At 40.5% G+C, this 19,972-nt stretch overlaps 1 protein-coding gene across 1 annotated transcript; it reads left to right on the forward strand.

Moving 5' to 3' along the window:
• Nucleotides 1–591: 591 nt before the first annotated feature.
• Nucleotides 592–18,528, forward strand: LOC120996779 (nicotinamide N-methyltransferase-like). The gene is made up of 3 exons (XM_040426789.1): nt 592–777; nt 13,075–13,279; nt 17,957–18,528. Exons 1-3 carry the CDS (start codon nt 630–632, stop codon nt 18,387–18,389), a joined length of 786 nt encoding a protein of 261 aa, XP_040282723.1. The 5' UTR covers nt 592–629; the 3' UTR covers nt 18,390–18,528.
• Nucleotides 18,529–19,972: the final 1,444 nt, after the last annotated feature.

Raw genomic sequence — 19,972 nt, forward strand, 5'->3', positions numbered from 1 at the left:
AACGGGTGCGGACCCATTACTTTTCTACACACAGTGTGCTGTCAGCATTTGCGGAGCGCAGCCCCGATCTTCAGGTCCGCAGCTCTGCAAAAGATAGAACATGTCCTATTTCTGTCCGCAGCTTGCGGACAAGAATAGGCATTTCTATTTGCGGGTCTATTCTATTTGCGGGTCCGCAACACACCACGGACGTGTGAATGGAGCCTTAGTGTGATAACTGAGTGATAGACATCCAATTGAAAAAAAAAATTATCAACCATGACATTAAAGCCACCCAAATGAGGTGAATAACATTGATTATCTGACCTTCATTGACTAAATTTAATTTATTCATTTTCCGTGGCTAGGGCAGCATATACTGCAAATAAGTTGCTGACAAAGACCTAAAAAGTCAAACAAGCTTAATGTGAGAGGCATGTGATCACTAAGCCAATATGTGGAGAACATCAGTCGTTAGCTGAGAGGCATATGATTGCTAAGCTAGTAATTGATTTACATTTTAATATGAGAAAAGCCTTGGCCAATCCTCCATGGACACAGTGTTTAAATTCGTAAGAATCGGATTCCTTATCACATTTTCAACCAGAACCCAAGTGAGGCAGATCATCTTCTTCAGAGAAGACAATAACATGGAGACCTCATACTCTGCACAGATGTACATAAATGAATTTGATCCTGTAGTCTACTACCAGACATACTATTCTGCGGGGAAAGGAGGCATCGCTACAGAATGGACAGACTTTGCCTTACAGAATCTGCATGAAATATTTTGTTCAGGTAAACTATAAAACTATTCATTGATAAGTATAGACAGTTATTCTCTATTAACCACTTCCCATCTGGGCCATTTGCCCCCTTCCTGACCAGGCCTAATTTTGAAAAACTGACATATGTCACTTTATGTGGTAACAACTTTGGAACGCCTTTACTTATCCAAGTCATTCAGAGATTGTTTTCTCGTGACACATTGTACTTCATGATAGTCATAAATGGTACCACTAAAATCTATAGCTTGCCCTGCAAAAAAATGGGAGCTCACACAGCTCAAATGGCAGAAAAATAAAATAGGGTGTCAGAATATGGCGACACAAAGCAATCTGTTTTTTAAGTGCTTTTTTAAAACATAAAAGCATTGTAAGTGTGGTATCTTTATAATCATACTTAATAAAGTTAAAATATTTTTACCACACGCTGAAAAAACAACCCCCCATTAATAAAAAAAAAACGTTATAAGATTTCCCTGATGTACCGTATCTTAAAATGGTATGGTTAAAAAATTCAACTTATCCTATATAAAAATTAGCCCTCATATGCCTATGTTGATCAAGAAAAAAAAAGAATGGCTTTGGAAAGGTGGAGATAAAAAAAATATATAAAAAATCACCTAGCCATAAACTGGTTGTGTCACTTCAGCAAGTGGCATTTGTCATGTAGAGAAAGTTAAATATGGGAAGCAATATGGACAATCACAATACATTAGTAAGCGCCTTGTATTTACTCTCTCTACATGATAAATGTCATTTGCTGAAGTGAGACAACCCCTTTAAATCCCAAACTAAGCTGCATCATTAAAGGGTTACATGCAGGGGTGGGATCCAGTCAGTTAGCTTCGGTGGTGCCAAACCGTTTGTTGAAATTACAGCAGGTTGGCAGAACAGGTCAGAAGCAGTGTCCCGACCCAGTGCTGTAGCTGTAATCACTACCGCAGCGCTAGCGCTACACTTTGCTCCCAGACTGTCATTCATCATTGCTACGATTGATCCTGTCCATGCGCTGAGCCTGCGCCCATCAGTAATCTGTGTAATTGTGGCTGCCCGAGACTAGGAGGACATCTCCACTGGTCTCAAAATGAATCCTAACACTGATCAGTGCAGGGTTCCCGTTCCCCTGAAGACGCCAAGAGAGCTTGGTGAAACATGTCGGGGGGCAGAGTGTGTTAAATGTGGTTTTAGGCAGCGAGTGCCATGCCAAGTATAAGCAGAACATGCTAGTTATCAATCAGCACACTGGGAAGGAGCCCGCTGTTTAGAGCAGTATCTGTGGGAATAACAGAACGCTGTTATCTATCAGCACATTGGAAAGAAGCCTGAGGCTTAGAGAAGTACACTGTGGCAATAACAGTGCACTATGTAACAACTATGATCACTGCTGAACCGTGATAGCAGGAACTACTAAAGGGAATAGAGTGAGGGCCCCCCAGTGGTCAATAAGCATATATAAAATGATACAATATAAGATACATTGCAACAGGGCTGGCACCACTGATAGTTTTAATATGTGAGTTCTAGGCATTTAATTTTAAGAGTATCAAATAAACGTTAAATTTTATATACAATTTATTGATACATTTAGTAGCACGTATTAACCTAGAGACAATTGTGGTCTCCCTGACCAATCAAAAATTTCATATGCAAAGTCTCAATACGTGCTAGTGGGTCGTATGTAATTTTCATAATCCGGGATTTGGCTCACAATCACTGATTGAAATCACTGACCAAACACTGATGTGTGAATAAGCTATCACAGTTCGGGGATGATTAAATACTCGTTCAGTCCTCATTGGGATACCTCCTTGCAGACTTTTTAATAATCAGGTGCAGAAGAAGGAAATATGTATTATTGCTGAAGAAACTTAATAGGCATACTTAACCCCTTAAGGACTTGAGACGTACCGATACGGCATGGTTCCCGAGTCCTTAAGGACCCATGACGTACCGGTACGTCATGTGTTGCTCCGATCACCGCCGCCCAGGCGGGCGGCGATCGGAACCCGGTGCCTGCTCAAATTATGGAGCAGGCACCTTTGCTAAATGCGCAGGGGGGTCCCGTGACCCCCCCGTGTCAGCGATCGGCGCAGACCGCAGGTCAATTCAGACCTCTGGTTTGCGGCTTTTACCTGCGGTTGCGGCGGTGATCGGGCGTGCGGTTTCAAGTAAAAATAAACAAAAACTTCATTTTCCCCAAATAAAGTTAAAAAAAAATTGGTAAAAAATAGGGGGGAAAAAAAAGTATACATATTAGGTATCGCCGCGTCCGTATCGACCAGCTCTATAAACATATCACATGACCTAACCCCTCAGATGAACACCGTAAAAAATAAAAAATAAAAACTGTGCTAAATAAACAATTTTTTTGTCACCTTACATCACAAAAAGTACAACAGCAAGCGATCAAAAAGGCGCTTGCCCACCAAAATAGTACCAATCTAACCGTCACCTCATCCCGCAAAAAATGAGACCCTACCTGAGACAATTTCCCAAAAAATAAAGAAACTATGGCTCAGAATATGGAGACACTAAAACATCATTTTTTTGGTTTTAAAAAAGCTGTTATTATGTAAAACTTACATAAATAAAAAAAGTATACATATTTGGTATCGCCGCGTTCGTATCGACCAGCTCTATAAAAATATCACATGACCTAACCCCTCAGATGAACACCGTAAAAAATAAAAAATAAAAACTGTGCTAAATAAACCATTTTTTGTCACCTTACATCACAAAAAGTGTAATAGCAAGCAATCAAAAAGTCATAAGCACCCCAAAATAGTGCCAATCAAACCGTCATCTCATCCCACAAAAAATGAGACCCTACTTAAGATAATCTCCCAAAAACTGAAAAAACTATGGCTCTCAGAATATGGAGACACTAAAACATGATTTTTTTTTTTTTTCAAAAATTATATTATTGTGTAAAACTTGCATAAATAAAAAAAGTATACATATTAGGTATTGCCGCGTCCATATCGACCAGCTCTATAAACATATCACATGACCTAACCCCTCAGATGAACACCGTAAAAAATAAAAAATAAAAACTGTGCTAAATAAACAATTTTTTTGTCACCTTACATCACAAAAAGTACAACAGCAAGCGATCAAAAAGGCGCTTGCCCACCAAAATAGTACCAATCTAACCGTCACCTCATCCCGCAAAAAATGAGACCCTACCTGAGACAATTTCCCAAAAAATAAAGAAACTATGGCTCAGAATATGGAGACACTAAAACATCATTTTTTTGGTTTTAAAAAAGCTGTTATTATGTAAAACTTACATAAATAAAAAAAGTATACATATTTGGTATCGCCGCGTTCGTATCGACCAGCTCTATAAAAATATCACATGACCTAACCCCTCAGATGAACACCGTAAAAAATAAAAAATAAAAACTGTGCTAAATAAACCATTTTTTGTCACCTTACATCACAAAAAGTGTAATAGCAAGCAATCAAAAAGTCATAAGCACCCCAAAATAGTGCCAATCAAACCGTCATCTCATCCCACAAAAAATGAGACCCTACTTAAGATAATCTCCCAAAAACTGAAAAAACTATGGCTCTCAGAATATGGAGACACTAAAACATGATTTTTTTTTTTGTTTCAAAAATTATATTATTGTGTAAAACTTGCATAAATAAAAAAAGTATACATATTAGGTATTGCCGCGTCCGTATCGACCGGCTCTATAAAAATATCACATGACCTAACCGCTCAGATGAACACCGTAATTTTTTTTTAATTAAGACTGTGCAAAATAAACCATTTTTTGTCACCTTACACCACAAAAAGTGTAATAGCAAGCAATAAAAAAGTCACACGCACCCCAAAATAGTGCCAATTAAACCGTCATCTCATCCCGCAAAAATCATACCCTACCCAAGGTAATCGCCCAAAAACTGAAAAAATTATGGCTCTCAGACTATGGAAACACAAAAACATGATTTTTTTTGCTTCAAAAAAGAAATCATTATGTAAAACTTACATAAATAAAAAAAAGTATACATATCAGGTATTTCCGCATCCGTGACAACCTGGTCTATAAAAATATCACATGATCTAACCTGTCAGATGAATGTTGTAAATAACAAAAAATAAAAACTGTGCCAAAACAGCTATTTCTTGTTATCTTGCCTCACAAAAAGTGTAATATAGAGCAACCAAAAATCATATGTACCCTAAATTAGTACCAACAAGTTTCTAAAATGGGGCCACTTTTTTGGAGTTTCTACTCTAGTGGTGCATCAGGGGGGCTTCAAATGGGACATGGCGTCAAAAAACCAGTCCAGCAAAACCTGCCTTCCAAAAACCGTATGGCATTCCTTTCCTTCTGTGCCCTGCCGTGTGCCCGTACAGCACATATGGGGTGTTTCTGTAAACTACAGAATCAGGGCCATAAATATTGAGTTTTGTTTGGCTGTTAACCCTTGCTTTGTAACTGGAAAAAATGGATTCAAATAGAAAATCTGCCAAAAAAGTGAAATTTTGAAATGTTATCTCTATTTTCCATTAATTCTTGTGGAACACCTAAAGGGTTAACAAAGTTTGTAAAATCCGTTTTGAATACCTTGAGGGGTGTAGTTTGTAAAATGGGGTCATTTTTGGGTGGTTTCTATTATGTAAGCCTCACAAAGTGACTTCAGACCTGAACTGGTCCTGAAAAAGTGGGTTTTAGAAATTTTCTGAAAAATTTCAAGATTTGCTTCTAAACTTCTAAGCCTTCTAACGTCCCCAAAAAATAAAATGGCATTCACAAAATGATCCAAACATGAAGTAGACATATGGGGAATGTAAAGTAATAACTATTTTTGGAGGTATTACTATCTATTATAAAAGTAGAGAAATAGAAATTTAGAAATTAGCAAATTTTTATTTTTGGTAAATTAGGAATTTTTTGGTAAATAAAAATTTATTTTTTGACTCAATTTTACCACTGTCATGAAGTTCAATACGTGACGAAAAAACAATCTCAGAATGGCCTGGATAAGTAAAAGCGTTTTAAAGTTATCACAACATAAAGTGACACATGTCAGATTAGCAAAAAATGGCCTGGTCCTTAAAGGGAACCTGTCATGTGGATATTTGATTATAATCTAACTAACTCAATACAATTATTAACTACTAAAAAGTGCCTTAGATGTATTCACTTACTGGTGTGACAGATGGTTACCTCATAATATACACACAAAGATGCCACATGCCGCATGCTAATGAGCTGATTTGAGTCCAGCGTGATGTCAGTGAGTCCAGCATTTTTTTAATTCAGAGCTTAAGCCAGTCCCCTGCCCACCTGCTGCTGATTCATATGGAAAATAACTGTCAATCAGCAGCAGGTAGGCGGGAAGAGTCAGGAGCTCATGAATATTCAGGACTCATCAGTATGAGCTGGCGCTTTTCAATACAAGATGTTGGCAGATTGACTGGGTCAATTAAAGAAAGTGAACCAGCATTTTGCCAAGAGAATCAGTCACTTATTTATGTTGCCCTTAGTTAGGACACCATAAAACTGGTGACAGGTTCCCTTTAAGGTGAAAATGAGCCCGGTCCTCAAGGGATTAAGACCCGCATCTTAAACGCCAATGCTCCAAAATTGGTATTACGTGGTGAATACAAATAGCTAGTAAAACTGACATGTCAGCAGAGGTGACAGGGCCTCTTTAAATATTTATTTTTTGTTGATAGTCATTTGCATTGACATAATCTAGTACAAGTTACCAAAAAGAAAATTGTATCATCTGAGCATTTAAATATTATGAACAACTTTGGGGCAATTTTTTGCATTTTACTCATTTTGGCCTTAAATTATTTTTTCACTTGGTCTTTATTAAAAATTTTCAGCAGTTTTTTTTTCATAAAGGCTTAACAACTCTACCTAGTAGTGAGCATCTTACTTTCACCTTTTCTTTGAACTGCTTACACCATAGGTGTCGCTACAGGAGGGTAAGGGGGGGGGGGCAATTGCCCCCCTAGCTTATTCCTTGCCCCCCTGCGTGCCCCCCGCTGATTCCCCTTAGCGCTCTATGACGAGTATACACCATGTCTGCGCTGAGATTCCGGCTTTTACACACAGCCAGTGATCTCAGCTAACCGGCCCGGGCCCGGCTATATTTATTGCCCCCGATTCTTTAGTTTTCAGAAACACCCCATATGTAGCCGTAAACTACTGTACGGGCACACAGTAGGGCGTAGAGGGAAAGGTGCGCCGTGTGGTTTTTGGAAGGCAGATTTTGCTGGACTGGTTTATTTACACCATGTCCCATTTGAAGCCCCCCTGATGCACCCTAGAGTAGAAACTCCATAAAAGTGACCCCATCTAAGAAACTACACCCCTAAAGGTATTCAAAACTGATTTTGCAAACTTTGTTAACCCTTTAGGTGTTGCACAAGAGTTATTGGCAAAAGGAGATGAAATTTAAGAAATTAAATTTTTGGGCAAATTTTCCATTTTAATCCATTTTTTCCAGTAACAAAGCAAGGGTTAACAGCCAAACAAAATGCTAAATTTATTGCCCCGATTCTGTAGTTTGCAGAAACACCCCATAAGTGGCCGTAAACTACTGTACGGGCACACAGTAGGGCGTAGAGGGAAAGGTGCGCCATGTGGTTTTTGGAAGGCAGATTTTGCTGGACCGGTTTATTTACACCATGTCCCATTTGAAGCCCCCCTGATGCACCCCTAGAGTAGAAACTCCATAAAAGTGACCCCATTTTGGAAACTACGGGATAAGGCGGCAGTTTTGTTGGGACTATTTTTAGGGTACATATGATTTTTGGTTTATCTATATTACATTTGTGAGGCAAGGTTACCAAAAATAGAAATTCAGAAATTTCATCTCCATTTGCCATAAACTGTTGAGGAACACCTTAAGGGTTAATAAAGTTTGTAAAATCAGTTTTGAATACCTTGAGGGGTGTAGTTTCTTAGATGGGGTCGCTTTTATGGAGTTTATACTCTAGGGGTGCATCAGGGGGGCTTCAAATGGGACATGGTGCCCAAAAATAAGGCCATCAAACTGCCTTCCAGAAACCATACGGCGTTCCTTTCCTTCTGTGCCCTGCCGTTTTGTCATACAGCAGTTTACGACCACATATGTGGTATTTCTGTAAACTGCAGAATCAGGGTAATAAATATTACGTTTTGTTTGGCTGTTAACCTTTGCTTTGTTACTAGAAAAAAAACGATTAAAATGGAAAATTTGGCCGAAAATTGCTATTTTGGCACCGTTTTTATTTTATTTTTTTGACCATGTTCATCTGAGGGGTTAGGGGGGGTATTTTTATAGAGCAGATTCTTATGGACGCGACGATACCTAATATGTCTACTTTTTTTAAAAATGTATTTATGTTTTACACTATATTATCTTTTTATAAACCAAAAAAAAACATTTTAGTATCTCCATAGTCTAAGAGTAATTTCTTTTTAATTTTAGCCAATTATCTTAGGTAGGGGCTCATTTTTTTGCAGGATGAGAGGACGATTTTATTGGCACTATTTTGGCGGGCATATAACTTTTTGATCGCTTGCTATTACAATTTTTGTGATGTAAGGTGACAAAAAAATACCTTTTTTTTGCACCGTTTTTTTTTTTTTTTTTACCGTATTGATCTTAGGGGTTGGGGGGGTATTTTTATAGAGCAGATTCTTACGGACACGGCGATACCTAATATGTCTACTTTTTTTAAATTTATTTATGTTTTACACTATATTATCTTATTTTGGGGGGCATATGACTTTTTGATCGCTTGCTATTACAATTTTTGTGATGTAAGGTGACAAAAAAAAACGTTTTTTTGCACCATTTTTATTTTATTTTTTGGACCGTGTTCATCTGAGGGGTTAGGTCATGGGGTATTTTTATAGAGCAGATTCTTACGGACGCGGCGATACCTAATATGTAATAATTTTTGGTTTTAGTGTCTCAAGTCTGAGGACCAGTTTTTTATCCGATTGTCAGTGGCTAAATTGGGATATAAATTTAGTACTCCATGGAAGTGTGGTACTCCCTGAAGCAACCAATGATGCAGAGGCCCGGATGATCGGGGCACGTGTCACACTGAGTAGTGGTGCCCTTCCGTATTCCCCTCCTGTGACACACGCTGAATTTTTTTTGGGTCCGTCCCTTCTTTCCAGTATGGGGGACCACACCTGGAAAGTGTTGGCCAGGGACGATCCGGGTGCCTCCAGTTCCCGAGGTACTCCGGCCTGCTCTTTCCCGGTCAGAAAAGATCAGGGCCTTGAGGACTGCCTCATAGAACTGAAGGAATGTCCCTGTGTTGCAAGCGCTATGGGACAGCACAAAAGAGTTGTACAAGGCAACCTGTACCAAGTCTACCACAACTTTTTTGTACCATGCCCGGGTTTTGCGCATGGCGTTATATGGCTTGAGGACTTGATCAGAAAGATCAACTCCTCCCATATACCGATTGTAGTCGACGATACAATCGGGCTTGAGGACCGTTGCTGCGGTACCTCACACAGGGACAGGGGTCATGCCGTTACCATGAATTGTGGACAGTACAAGGACATCCCTCTTGTCCTTATATCTGACCAGCAACAGGTTTCCACTGGTAAGGGCACGGGTCGCACCCCTGGGGATAGGTACCTGGAGGGGGTAGGTAGGGAGTTTGCGTTGATTTTTCCGCACGGTCCCACAAGCGGACATGGATCTTGCGGTGAGGGACTGGAACAAGGGGATACTAGTATAAAATTTATCCACGTACAGGTGGTAACCCTTATCTAGCAGTGGGTGCATAAGGTCCCACACAAGTTTCCTGCTAACACCCAGAGTGGGGGGACATTCTGGGGGTTGAATACGGGAATCTCGCCCCTCGTACACATGAAACTTGTAAGTGTACCCTGAGGTACTCTCACAAAGTTTGTACAGCTTCACGCCATACCTTCCCGCTTAGAGAGAACATACTGGTGGAAAAGGAGTCTCCCCTTGAAAGCAATGAGAGACTCATCAACCGCGACCTTCCTTTCAGGTACATAGGCCTTTACAAATTTGGCTCCAAAGTGATCTATGACCAGCCTGATTTTGTACAGACGGTCATAGGCAGGATCACCTTGGGGGGAACATGCTGCAATATCTGAAAAGTGCAGGCATTTCCGGATGGCCTCAAACAGGGAGCGTGTCATGGCCATACTGTAAAGTAGGGTCTGGTAAAGGACGTCCCCACTCCAGTAATGCCTGACACTAGGTTTCTTGACTAGGCCCATGTGCAGCACGAGGCCCCAAAACATCCTCATCTCGGCTGCACTGACCGGGGTCCAGCCACCGGGCCTAGCTAAAAAGGAGCCCGGGTGTTGAGCAACAAACTGTTGGGCGTACAGGTTTATTTGCTCCACCATTAGATTTAAAAAATGGTCACTGCAAAAAAGACTAAAGTCGTGGTATTCAGTGAAGCCCACTGTGGAAATCTGGATTCCTGGTTGGCCTAAAAAATCAGGAATCACGGGCTCAAAACGCTCTGGGGTATACCAGACAAGTTCACTGGCAGAGGGCTCCGGTGGACTTGACTGGTGGGCCGGAAAACTAGTACGAGCCCCAGAGCTGCTCGTACTAGGGTGGGCCACAGGGTCCCTAGCATGGCGATCCCCTTGCTCTGCCTGGCTGCGTCTCCGCCGCCTTGGGGGCTCATCATCATCGCTAGATGATGAGGAGGACGCGGATGACAAAAGGAAAGTGGGGTCATCCTCGTCCTCACTGGGACTCTCGGAGTCAGAGGCAATCTGGGCGTATGACTCCTCGGCTGAGAACATCCGGCGGACCATAAGGAAGTGTGTGTGTGCGTGTGTGTGTGTGTGCGTGTAAATCTTTATTCAGTGTGCGTGTGTGTGGGGGCACGGGTGTTCGCGAACTTAGCCTAAACCTAACAGACAAAAAAAGACTAACTAAAAAAAGGGCAAAAAATGTGAAAAATAAAAAATAAAAAAATTCAAAATCCCTGATCAACCGTCCGGAGTTGATCAGCTGTGGGGTGTGCGATGCGCTAACAGTGGCCGGACGCTAAGAGTGCCGGCCACAGTCAGCGTACGCACAGAAAAAAAAAAAAACTTGCTCCCCAAAAAAGTTGTGGGGGGGGAGTGGGGCATGCTGCAGCACCCCTGGGGGTTTAGGGTTACACAGCTGTGCTGTGGACCCCAGACACCTGATTTAGGGTGATGCAATCACAAACGTTTCTTTTTTTTCTTTTTTTCCACTAACTTTTCCTAAATATCCCTGCCTAATCTAACCTGTCCCTAGCCTTTCACTAAATACCTGGTGGTACTGGGGGTGCTGGTGCACAGATAGGGGTGCTGGCTGATGATCCTGAGCTTTTTACAGATGGGCGTGCTGGCTGGAGATCCGACGCAGCGCTCCTCTCTCCTCGGCTCCCGGACTGAAAAGTAGGGGGAGAGGAGCGCTGATGCAATTTGAAATGCCCGCCCCTGCAGCCAACCAATGAGAGCGATCCTGAGAGGTGATGTCACCATCACCTCTCAGGATCGCAGGATGGTGATTGGTGGTGTATTATCACACCACCAATCACCATCCTGTTCCGGGTTATCGGGTCCCCAGAGAGCCGAATTACCCGGAGATGCAGCAAACCGCAGGTCTGAATTGACCTGCGGTTTGCTGCGATCGCCTACACGGGGGGGGGTTACAGGACCCCCCGGCGCATTGTCCCCAGGTGCCTGCTCAATGATTTGAGCAGGCACCGGGTTCCGATCACCGCCCGCCGAGCGGCGGTGATCAGAAATACATAGGACGTACCCATACATCCTGTATCCTTAAGGACCGGGACATCAGGGCGTACCGGTACGCCCTATGTCCTAAACAGGTTAAACCGCTATCTCATCCCACCAAAAATTTGATCCTATCTAAGACAATCAGTCAAAAAATAAAAAAGCTATCACTCTCACACAATGGAGACACTTGTCATGCCCTGCTCAGGTAATATGCGGAGGTCTGCCAGGTTAGCAGCACGTGTGTAGCATTTTGTTTTTGTTTTGGAGTTGAGCTGTGTCCGCCTCCCTTCAGGTGCACTGGGTGGGGTCGTTCGTTTGAGTATAATTACGCCCACTCCCAGTGTCCTGTGCGGGTTATAGCTTCTGTCTGGCTCAGAGAAAGGAAGGAAGGATTTGCTGTTACTGCTCAGTAAAAGATAAGTTGGTTTTGTTTTATTGTGGTTGTCTGTCTAGGCTGTTAGAGAGACGCCTGCCCCCTCCAGGTCCTGAGGGAGCAGGCTGCCTCTTTCCCCCTTTCACCATCTTAGGGATTTTAGGGAATCTTCAGCCTAGGCAAGGGGACACGTTTATTTCCACCTTCAGGGTCTGAACGTGGGCATAGAAGTCTAGGGAGAGCTGGTAGGGATTTGTCAGGAGGTGACCTTTATCCCCAGCTTCTTGCCTAGACACTTGTTTGTTGATATTCTGTGTATCTTGTATCCTGTCCGCCGTGACAACACTAAAATATGATTTTTTTTGCTTCAAAACTGCTATTATTGTGCTAAAGTGAAATAAATAAAAAAAAAGTTGACATATTAGGTATCTTCGCGTCCATAGGAACCTGCTTTATAAAAATATCATATGACTTAACCCCTTAGGTGAACACCATAAAAAAAAAATCTGTGCCAAAAAAGCCATTTTGTTGTCTCCTTACATCACAAAAAGTGTAATACCAAACAATCAAAAAGTCATAGGCACCCTAAAATAGTACCAATCAAACCATCATCTCATACCAAAAAAAAATCTTAGGTTAGTACAATAATAAGGTATCCCTGCATACCGTAATACTCTCGTATTTTGTAATCTTATTTATATATACGTATTTTGTTTTGTTAGTAGTATGATTAAGTGGTAAAAATTATTTGTGCCCCCCCATTTTTGACTGTAGTATCTTGTTTCTAGAGTCGCCACTTATAGCTCATAAACACTTGTTCAAGTCTTATTCTTATAAGTAAGATAAGAATTGTGTTTATGAGGTCAATAGATAAGAGATGAGGAGCCATTAGCTGAGCTGGTGTACTGGAAATAGTATAAACACAGAGCCTGGTACTAGAGAATCTCAAAGCTATACAGAGAGAGGGGCTCAAAATGAGTACAATTAAATAATTAAAAAAAATGCCTTTAATGGAGTCCATAGCCTTTAAGATAAAGATTTCTCCCTGTCAAATCTTGTGGCTAACTGTTCTGATAATGAGAAATTGTTGTAATGTGTTTTCATCTATGTGTAGCTGAAATTAAAGTGTTGGTCTTTTCTTTGTTTCCAAGTTGCTCATCAGAAGCTTATACTGTGTTTTATCCCTAAGGAGGTGTGAAAGGAGACATACTAATTGACTTCGGAGCTGGACCCGGATTTTATCATCTGTTCTCTTCTTGTGAAGTGTTCAACAGCATTATAACCTCTGATTTTCTTGAGCAAAACCGAGAGCAATTGGAAAAATGGCTGAAAAAGGACCCAGCTGCTTTAGACTGGTCTCATTTTGCCAAATACGTGTGTGAACTGGAAGGTAACAGGTACATCATAGGAATTAAAATGATAAAATATTAAAACAATATAGAATTTGAAAGTTATTTGATGAAGCCACATATTTTTAGGTCAGAGGTGAGAAACCCATTTCAAATATCTTATTGGGGCATTCTTAGTAAATACAGGAGGGGCCCTTATTTGTGGACTTTCATCAGTTAGCCATAGCTGAAAGCAGGTACCAAGAGTTTCTTTCGTTCTGGATGAGCCAACACATATGTGCATTACACAGCTCATTGACTGCACTGAGTACCATGTAAGAATTGGCATATTTAAGTAGACTATAAGTTCTGGCCTATTCCAAAACTTGGCAACACAAATAAAATCAGACTGGCGATAAGTTAATCAATTCTAAATTAATAAGATTTGTTACGAATTTTACATAAATTTTAATGCAAAATGAATCCAAACCTTTTTGGGATTCATTCAGGAAAAATTGCATAAAAACAGCGCCCAGCACCATTTTACTGTGAATATTGACAGGGAAAATCATGGGGGAGGAAGAAAAACTATCACAGACAAAAGCCACTAATATACTGTAGTGTGATAGTGGTACTATAGGGAAAGAATAGAGAGCTATATGGTAATTGGGTAGATTTTAGGTAATTTAATCAGGGGAAAGCTTTAAGGGAGTGAGGGACTGGTCACCAAGTTGTGTGTTTAATACCAGGGGTATAATAATGGCGTTATTTACTGTTGTAAAATGTTTTGATCTGCAGGATTAAAATAAGCTATGGGCATTCAAAGACAAATCTAGGTATCAGGGCTCTATTGCAGCCCGTGGGAAAATAGTGGCCAGCATTCCAGATGAGAACTAGTCAATCCGCCTTATGGTCTTCTTTGTGGCAGCTAGCCTGCATTCCCAAGCAGTACAGTGTCCTTGTCATCATCATCAGCTGCTTCTTCTGCTCAGACTCTTCTTTTGGCCAGGTGTCCGTAGTGGCACAGTTCCACACCTTCATCAAAATGTAATCCTTTTCTGAAATTGAATTATTTTCTGTCATCAGCTGCAGTTTTTGCCATGTTCCATCAGTTGGACTTTTGACCAGGTGGTGCAGTTCCGCATCTTAATCTAAATGTTATCCTATTCTAAAATTGAATTCTCTATGTCATCAGCCGCAGTTTTTGTCATATGCCATCAGTCAGACTTTTGGCATAGTGTACATTGTGGCACAGTTCAACACCTTCCCTAAATTGTTATTTTGTTGTACGATATTCATACTTATGCCCAGCTGTCCAATTTTTTTCTACTTCCATGGTAAAAAAAAATCACATTTAATAAAATGCATCACTCATGGATCTGTGAAAATTTTAACACACCTCCAGTTGAAGCCTATAAATAGATCTGCTATTGCTGACATTGCTGACTTTCTGCCTGCCTACTATCATGTTAATCTGCTAATTTCCCTACTGCCACTTCCATTACCCTACTTTCACTACCACTACAAAGCTGCCACTACTACTATACCAACACAGCTGCAGACACATATACTTGTCTGCCTTGTCTGTTCCATGCTGTGCTGCTAATGCTGTCGCTACTATTGTAGTCACTTGTCTTCCAGGCTTGTTGAGAGCAAGCCCAGTATTTCTTTAGTCAATTAACACATGTGTGTAAAAATACTGGCAGGCATAATTTTTGGGATGCTTGTGCAGAGCAAGCCACTGTTTCTTTCTTACATTTACCTATGTGTATAAAAAGGGGCAGGGATTCTCCCCTTTTCAGGCATAATTATTGGACGCTTCATCCCAACAAGCCAGTTTTTTTCCCCCATAACACAGTGTCTGTTTGAACACCATCTGGCAAAAAAAAGATAAGAGAGAACAAAAAAAATAAAAAATAATAATAATCTGAGTCCTAGGAGTTCCATGCTATGCTACTACTGCTGTTGCTACTATTGTCGTCACATTTCTCTATTAATCTACCCTTTCCACATTTACACTGTACTGCTGCCATTCCTAAACAAAAGGGAATATCTTTCCAGGCTAGTTGAGAACAAGCCAAGTATTTCCTTTGTCAATTAACACAGTGTGTGTTTAAACACCATCTGGCAAATACACATAAAAAAACTAAAGATAAAAAAAGAGAGAACAACAAAATATAAAAAAAAAGTCAAAATAAATCAGAGTCCTAGGAGTCTTTAGAGTATCATATACCAATTTTCAGGCCAGTTGGATCAAATTTGATTAGTATAGAATCGATTCGGGAATAGTAACATAGTAACATAATTTATGAGGTTGAAAAAAGACATCTGTCCATCAAGTTCAGCCTGTTATCCTGCAAGTTGATCCAGAGGAGCAATATAACAATATAATAATAGCAAAGACAGGTGCGGTCTTACTAAACCCTCAAACTGATTTTAAAATTGAGAGATTAGACAACATGTCCTACGGTGTAGGACATGTCTGAGCCCGAGCACCGCGCCAAGGTTTCTCAAGTAGCTCGGGACCTAACACTGACCTACCTGTGCCGTATGGGCAATACCAGGGGCCAGTGGGCAAATTACAGGAGCATGAGGTCCGACTCACAGACAACTCACCAGTTACCTCCAGCATGTAACCATGCTAGCAATGGAAGGAGGGAGGAGTCTGCGAGTCCCACTCAAGACTGGCTGATATGGCCCAGGCCTCTCAGGTGCACCTAAATGTAGCCTGTGGATGGAAAGCAGGCACATTTAAATTGGAGTTTATACACCTCCAGGCATCTCTATATATACAAACTGAAAAGAATGGAATGGTATTAAACAGGCAGGAAGTGCTCAAACCCACATGCAGTTGTGCCACTAGTGCAGGATTTGCTGCCCTGTATATATATGCACAACTGCATGTGGGTTTGAGCACTTCCTGCCTGTTTAATACCATTCCATTCTTTTCAGTTTGTATATATTGATCCAGAGGAAGGCAAAAAAACACTGTGAGGTAGAAGCCAATTTTTCCTCACTTCAGGCAATCAGAATAACTCTCTGGATCAACAACCCATCTCTAATAGCTATATCCTGCAATATTATTACACTCCAGAAATACATCCAGGCCCCTCTTGAACTCTTTTAGTGAACTCATCATCACCACCTCCTCAGGCAGAGAGTTCCATAGTCTCACTGCTCTTACCGTAAAGAATACTCTTTTATGTTTGTGTACAAACCTTCTTTCCTCCAGGCGCAGAGGATGTCCCATCGTCACAGTCACAGTCAAGGGGATAAATAGATGATTGGAGAGATCTCTGTACTGACCCCTGATATATTTATACATATTAATTAGATCTCCCCTCAGTCGTCTTTTTTCTAAAGTGAATAACCCTAATTTTGATAATCTTTCAGGGTACTGTAGTCCACCCATTCCAGTTATTACTTTAGCTCCTCTGAAACCCCTAAAGCTCTGCTATGTCTGCCTTGTTCACAGGAGCCCAGAACTGTACACAGTACTCCATGTGTGGTCTGACTAGTGATTTTTAATAAATCATATTTTTTTTAAAAAATCGGGCATGAAACTAATTTCAAGAAATCTCTCATCTCTAATGAGATCCAAGACCAAAATAAATACAGACTCAAGAATACAGACCTCACTAAACAAAAACAGACTGCAAATTCTTAAACTATTACAGTAACCTGATAAATATAAAATATAAACTTCAGAAAAGATCCTCTAAATAAATACAAGCCCCCAAACCAGACTGTCTAAATACCGACCCAGACCTTATATATTATTACACTCCCCATACCAAGGACCCTGAACAAATACTGCCCCGAGAACAGATACTATATATAAATACAGGCCCAGGGCAGACCCCATAATTGCAGATCCAGGGCAGAAACCCTAAACTAATACACCGGAACAGACCCCATGTACTTACCTGTACTGTATGCAGATCACAATCCTCTGCCTACTTGCTGCTCTCACCTATGGATTGAGGACATGCAGAGTTCACATGAACATGCACAGGTCCTACTGTAATTCTTTAGGATCGTCCCATAAAGCAGTTTTGTCACATTTGTCAAAATATCAATAAAACCACAAAATTGTCATCAAGTCAGGGATATGTGCACAAAGCTTTTTTGTTATGGTGCCAAAGCCTGCATTGTAATCCCTTATTGCATGTATGTAATGCTTAATTTTCACTGTAGGAGATTTGAAAACTTGTTACTTGTTTCTGCACAGATTGTGGCTAATCAGTGTGGACCCTAGTAATAAAATTCATTTTCATTATCTTATTTTGGGGGACACTGCTAACAAAAAAGAATTGTCTACTTTAGGAACCAGGCAGTGATTTAAATGCACGCCATGTAATTCTCAATTTGCGTATAACTGTGCTAAAGGGAAGCCTGCTTCCAGATTATCCCACGGATTACAGTTTGGGAGTTTCAGCACGGGACCCCCTGCGATGAGTTAACTTTCAGCGGTCCCTTCAAACAAAAAGAATTTTAACAAATAGACAGTCCTTTTAATTAAAGAAAACTAGTGCTTGCTTCACAAGAAGCCACCATACTGCATTATATAGAACTGAAAAGAGTACAGCACAGATATAGAGATTGGAGATTACCTACAATACATGAAGGATGTATATTTTGCAAAAAGTTTATAGATGACTTTTTTTTGCTGATCATTTTTAATATTATGCTTTTTAATGTGGTGAAGCATTGACTAAAAACGTATCTGTCTATTCTTCTCAATAGAGATAATTGGGAAAAAAAGGAAGAAACGCTGAGGAGAAAAGTAACCAAAGTGTTAATGTGTGATGCTCTTGCGGAGAAGCCATTTGACGTACCTATGCCAGAAGCTGACTGTCTGATTAGTTGTCTCTGCTTAGAAAATGCTTGTCAAGACCGGGAAGCTTACATCAATGTATTGAAAAAGCTTAAGGAGCTACTTAAACCCGGTGGTCACATTATAGTGCAGAGTATTCTTAACTGTTCATACTATCATATTGGTAATAGCTGTTTTTCCCATCTGCCCATATCTAAGGATGACGTGGAAAAATCATTTAAAGAGGCCGGGTATGAAATTGTTAAATTAAAGGTGCTGTCACGGTCTGTAAAGTCAGAAATGGAGATCAGTGATTCTGATGGCTATTACTGCATGCATGCTCGTAAACCACACAAAGAGTAAGGCTGCATTAAGACAGCTCTAAGGCGTCTTTTTATGAGATACATAAAATGTCATTTTAGATTTAGCATTTTTATTACAGTTTTTTTTAAATATATTTTTTGTTTTGCAATTACAATGGATAAACAATAACCTATTTAAAGAAATGATGATTGCATGCACTTCTCTAATAAAGCTGCCTGCACACGGCTGCTAGCTGACTTGCAGATATTCCACACCAATTTTTGTGCATTTCCGCAATACATTTTTATCAAACACCGCATGCGTTAATTGCCATTTGTGGTTCAGATTTGATGCTCTTTTACCTCAGATCTCATCCATGCATTGAAAAAGGTGAAATCTTCACAAAAGAACCACATACAATAATAGGCTTTAACTCAAATATATACAGATCTTTACAATAAATTGTTGCCTACCCCACGCCGATATTTCGCGCGCATTACGTGAATAATGCATTGCCGATTTTCGCAGTCAAGAATATAATCTCGAATTCGCAAATCCACAAATATATGATGAATATTCTACAAAATATTCGTGAAATATCGCGAATTCGAATATTGCCCTTGCCCCTTATCACTAATGAACAGCAAACAGTGTCTGGAGTGGGACACTACTGGTAGCCAGCATCCACTTTGCTTCTGGTATTTTGTAATGTGCTATTCAGCCTAATTATTTTTAGGGGTGTTACGCTTTTTCATTTATTTATAAGGCTGTATGGGGGTGTGGTGCATTATCTAATTTATGTTACTTATATGACTTTTTTTCATTGAGGTGGAAAGTGTTACATCTATTGTCCACGAGGTGTCCCTGCTGTTCCATCTTTTTGTGTGGCACTTTTTATTGTGTTTTCATAGTAATTGATTAATAAAGAGTTTGTGAATTTTTATTAATAATTGGTCTACATTCATTCTTTAGCTTTGTGCACAGGCATGTAGCCAACTTTTCTAGGTTTAGGTCAGTGGTTTTTCACGAGAAAAGATTCAGTAACCTTGACTCCAAAGCTCAAGATTTATTGAATCTTTTCCCATAAAATTTAATATTAATCTGCTCAGCTCCTCCTATAACGTGCCGCTTTCAGCTCAGACACCATTTTCAACATAACAGGTTTTCTTTAAACCTGGTACCCCAGCACTGCAAAGCACCAGTGTGAACCACTGAGCCACCATACTGCCCAGGGGCGTAGCTAAAGGTTCATGGGCCCTAGTGGAAGAGTTCAGCTTGGGCCCCTCTTTCCCTCAGTGCTTTGTGGCCAGGAGCAGGGAAGCACATACCCTTCGTGCTGGCTGAGGAGAAATTTAAAGGGCAGCTCCACCGCCATGCTAAATTCTAGACCTACCCCCTTCCTTCCAGGTGTAACTTGACCAGCATGCACTTTTTATAGTACCAGTGTCTTCTTATGCACCACAAGGTGCTCCCTCAGGCTACTGGGCCTGCTACCTCTGCACCCCCTAAAGCTACTCCACTGATGGTGCACACTGTGCTGCTTGTGACTATATGGACAAAACCATTCTTAGGCAGTAAATTCAGGTAATTTATTCAGTCTCATTGCCACAAGTATATAAAATCAAGCACGCAGTCTTCTTTTA

This window comes from Bufo bufo, chromosome 1 (genome assembly GCF_905171765.1).
Source record: "Bufo bufo chromosome 1, aBufBuf1.1, whole genome shotgun sequence".
NCBI lineage: Eukaryota > Metazoa > Chordata > Amphibia > Anura > Bufonidae > Bufo > Bufo bufo.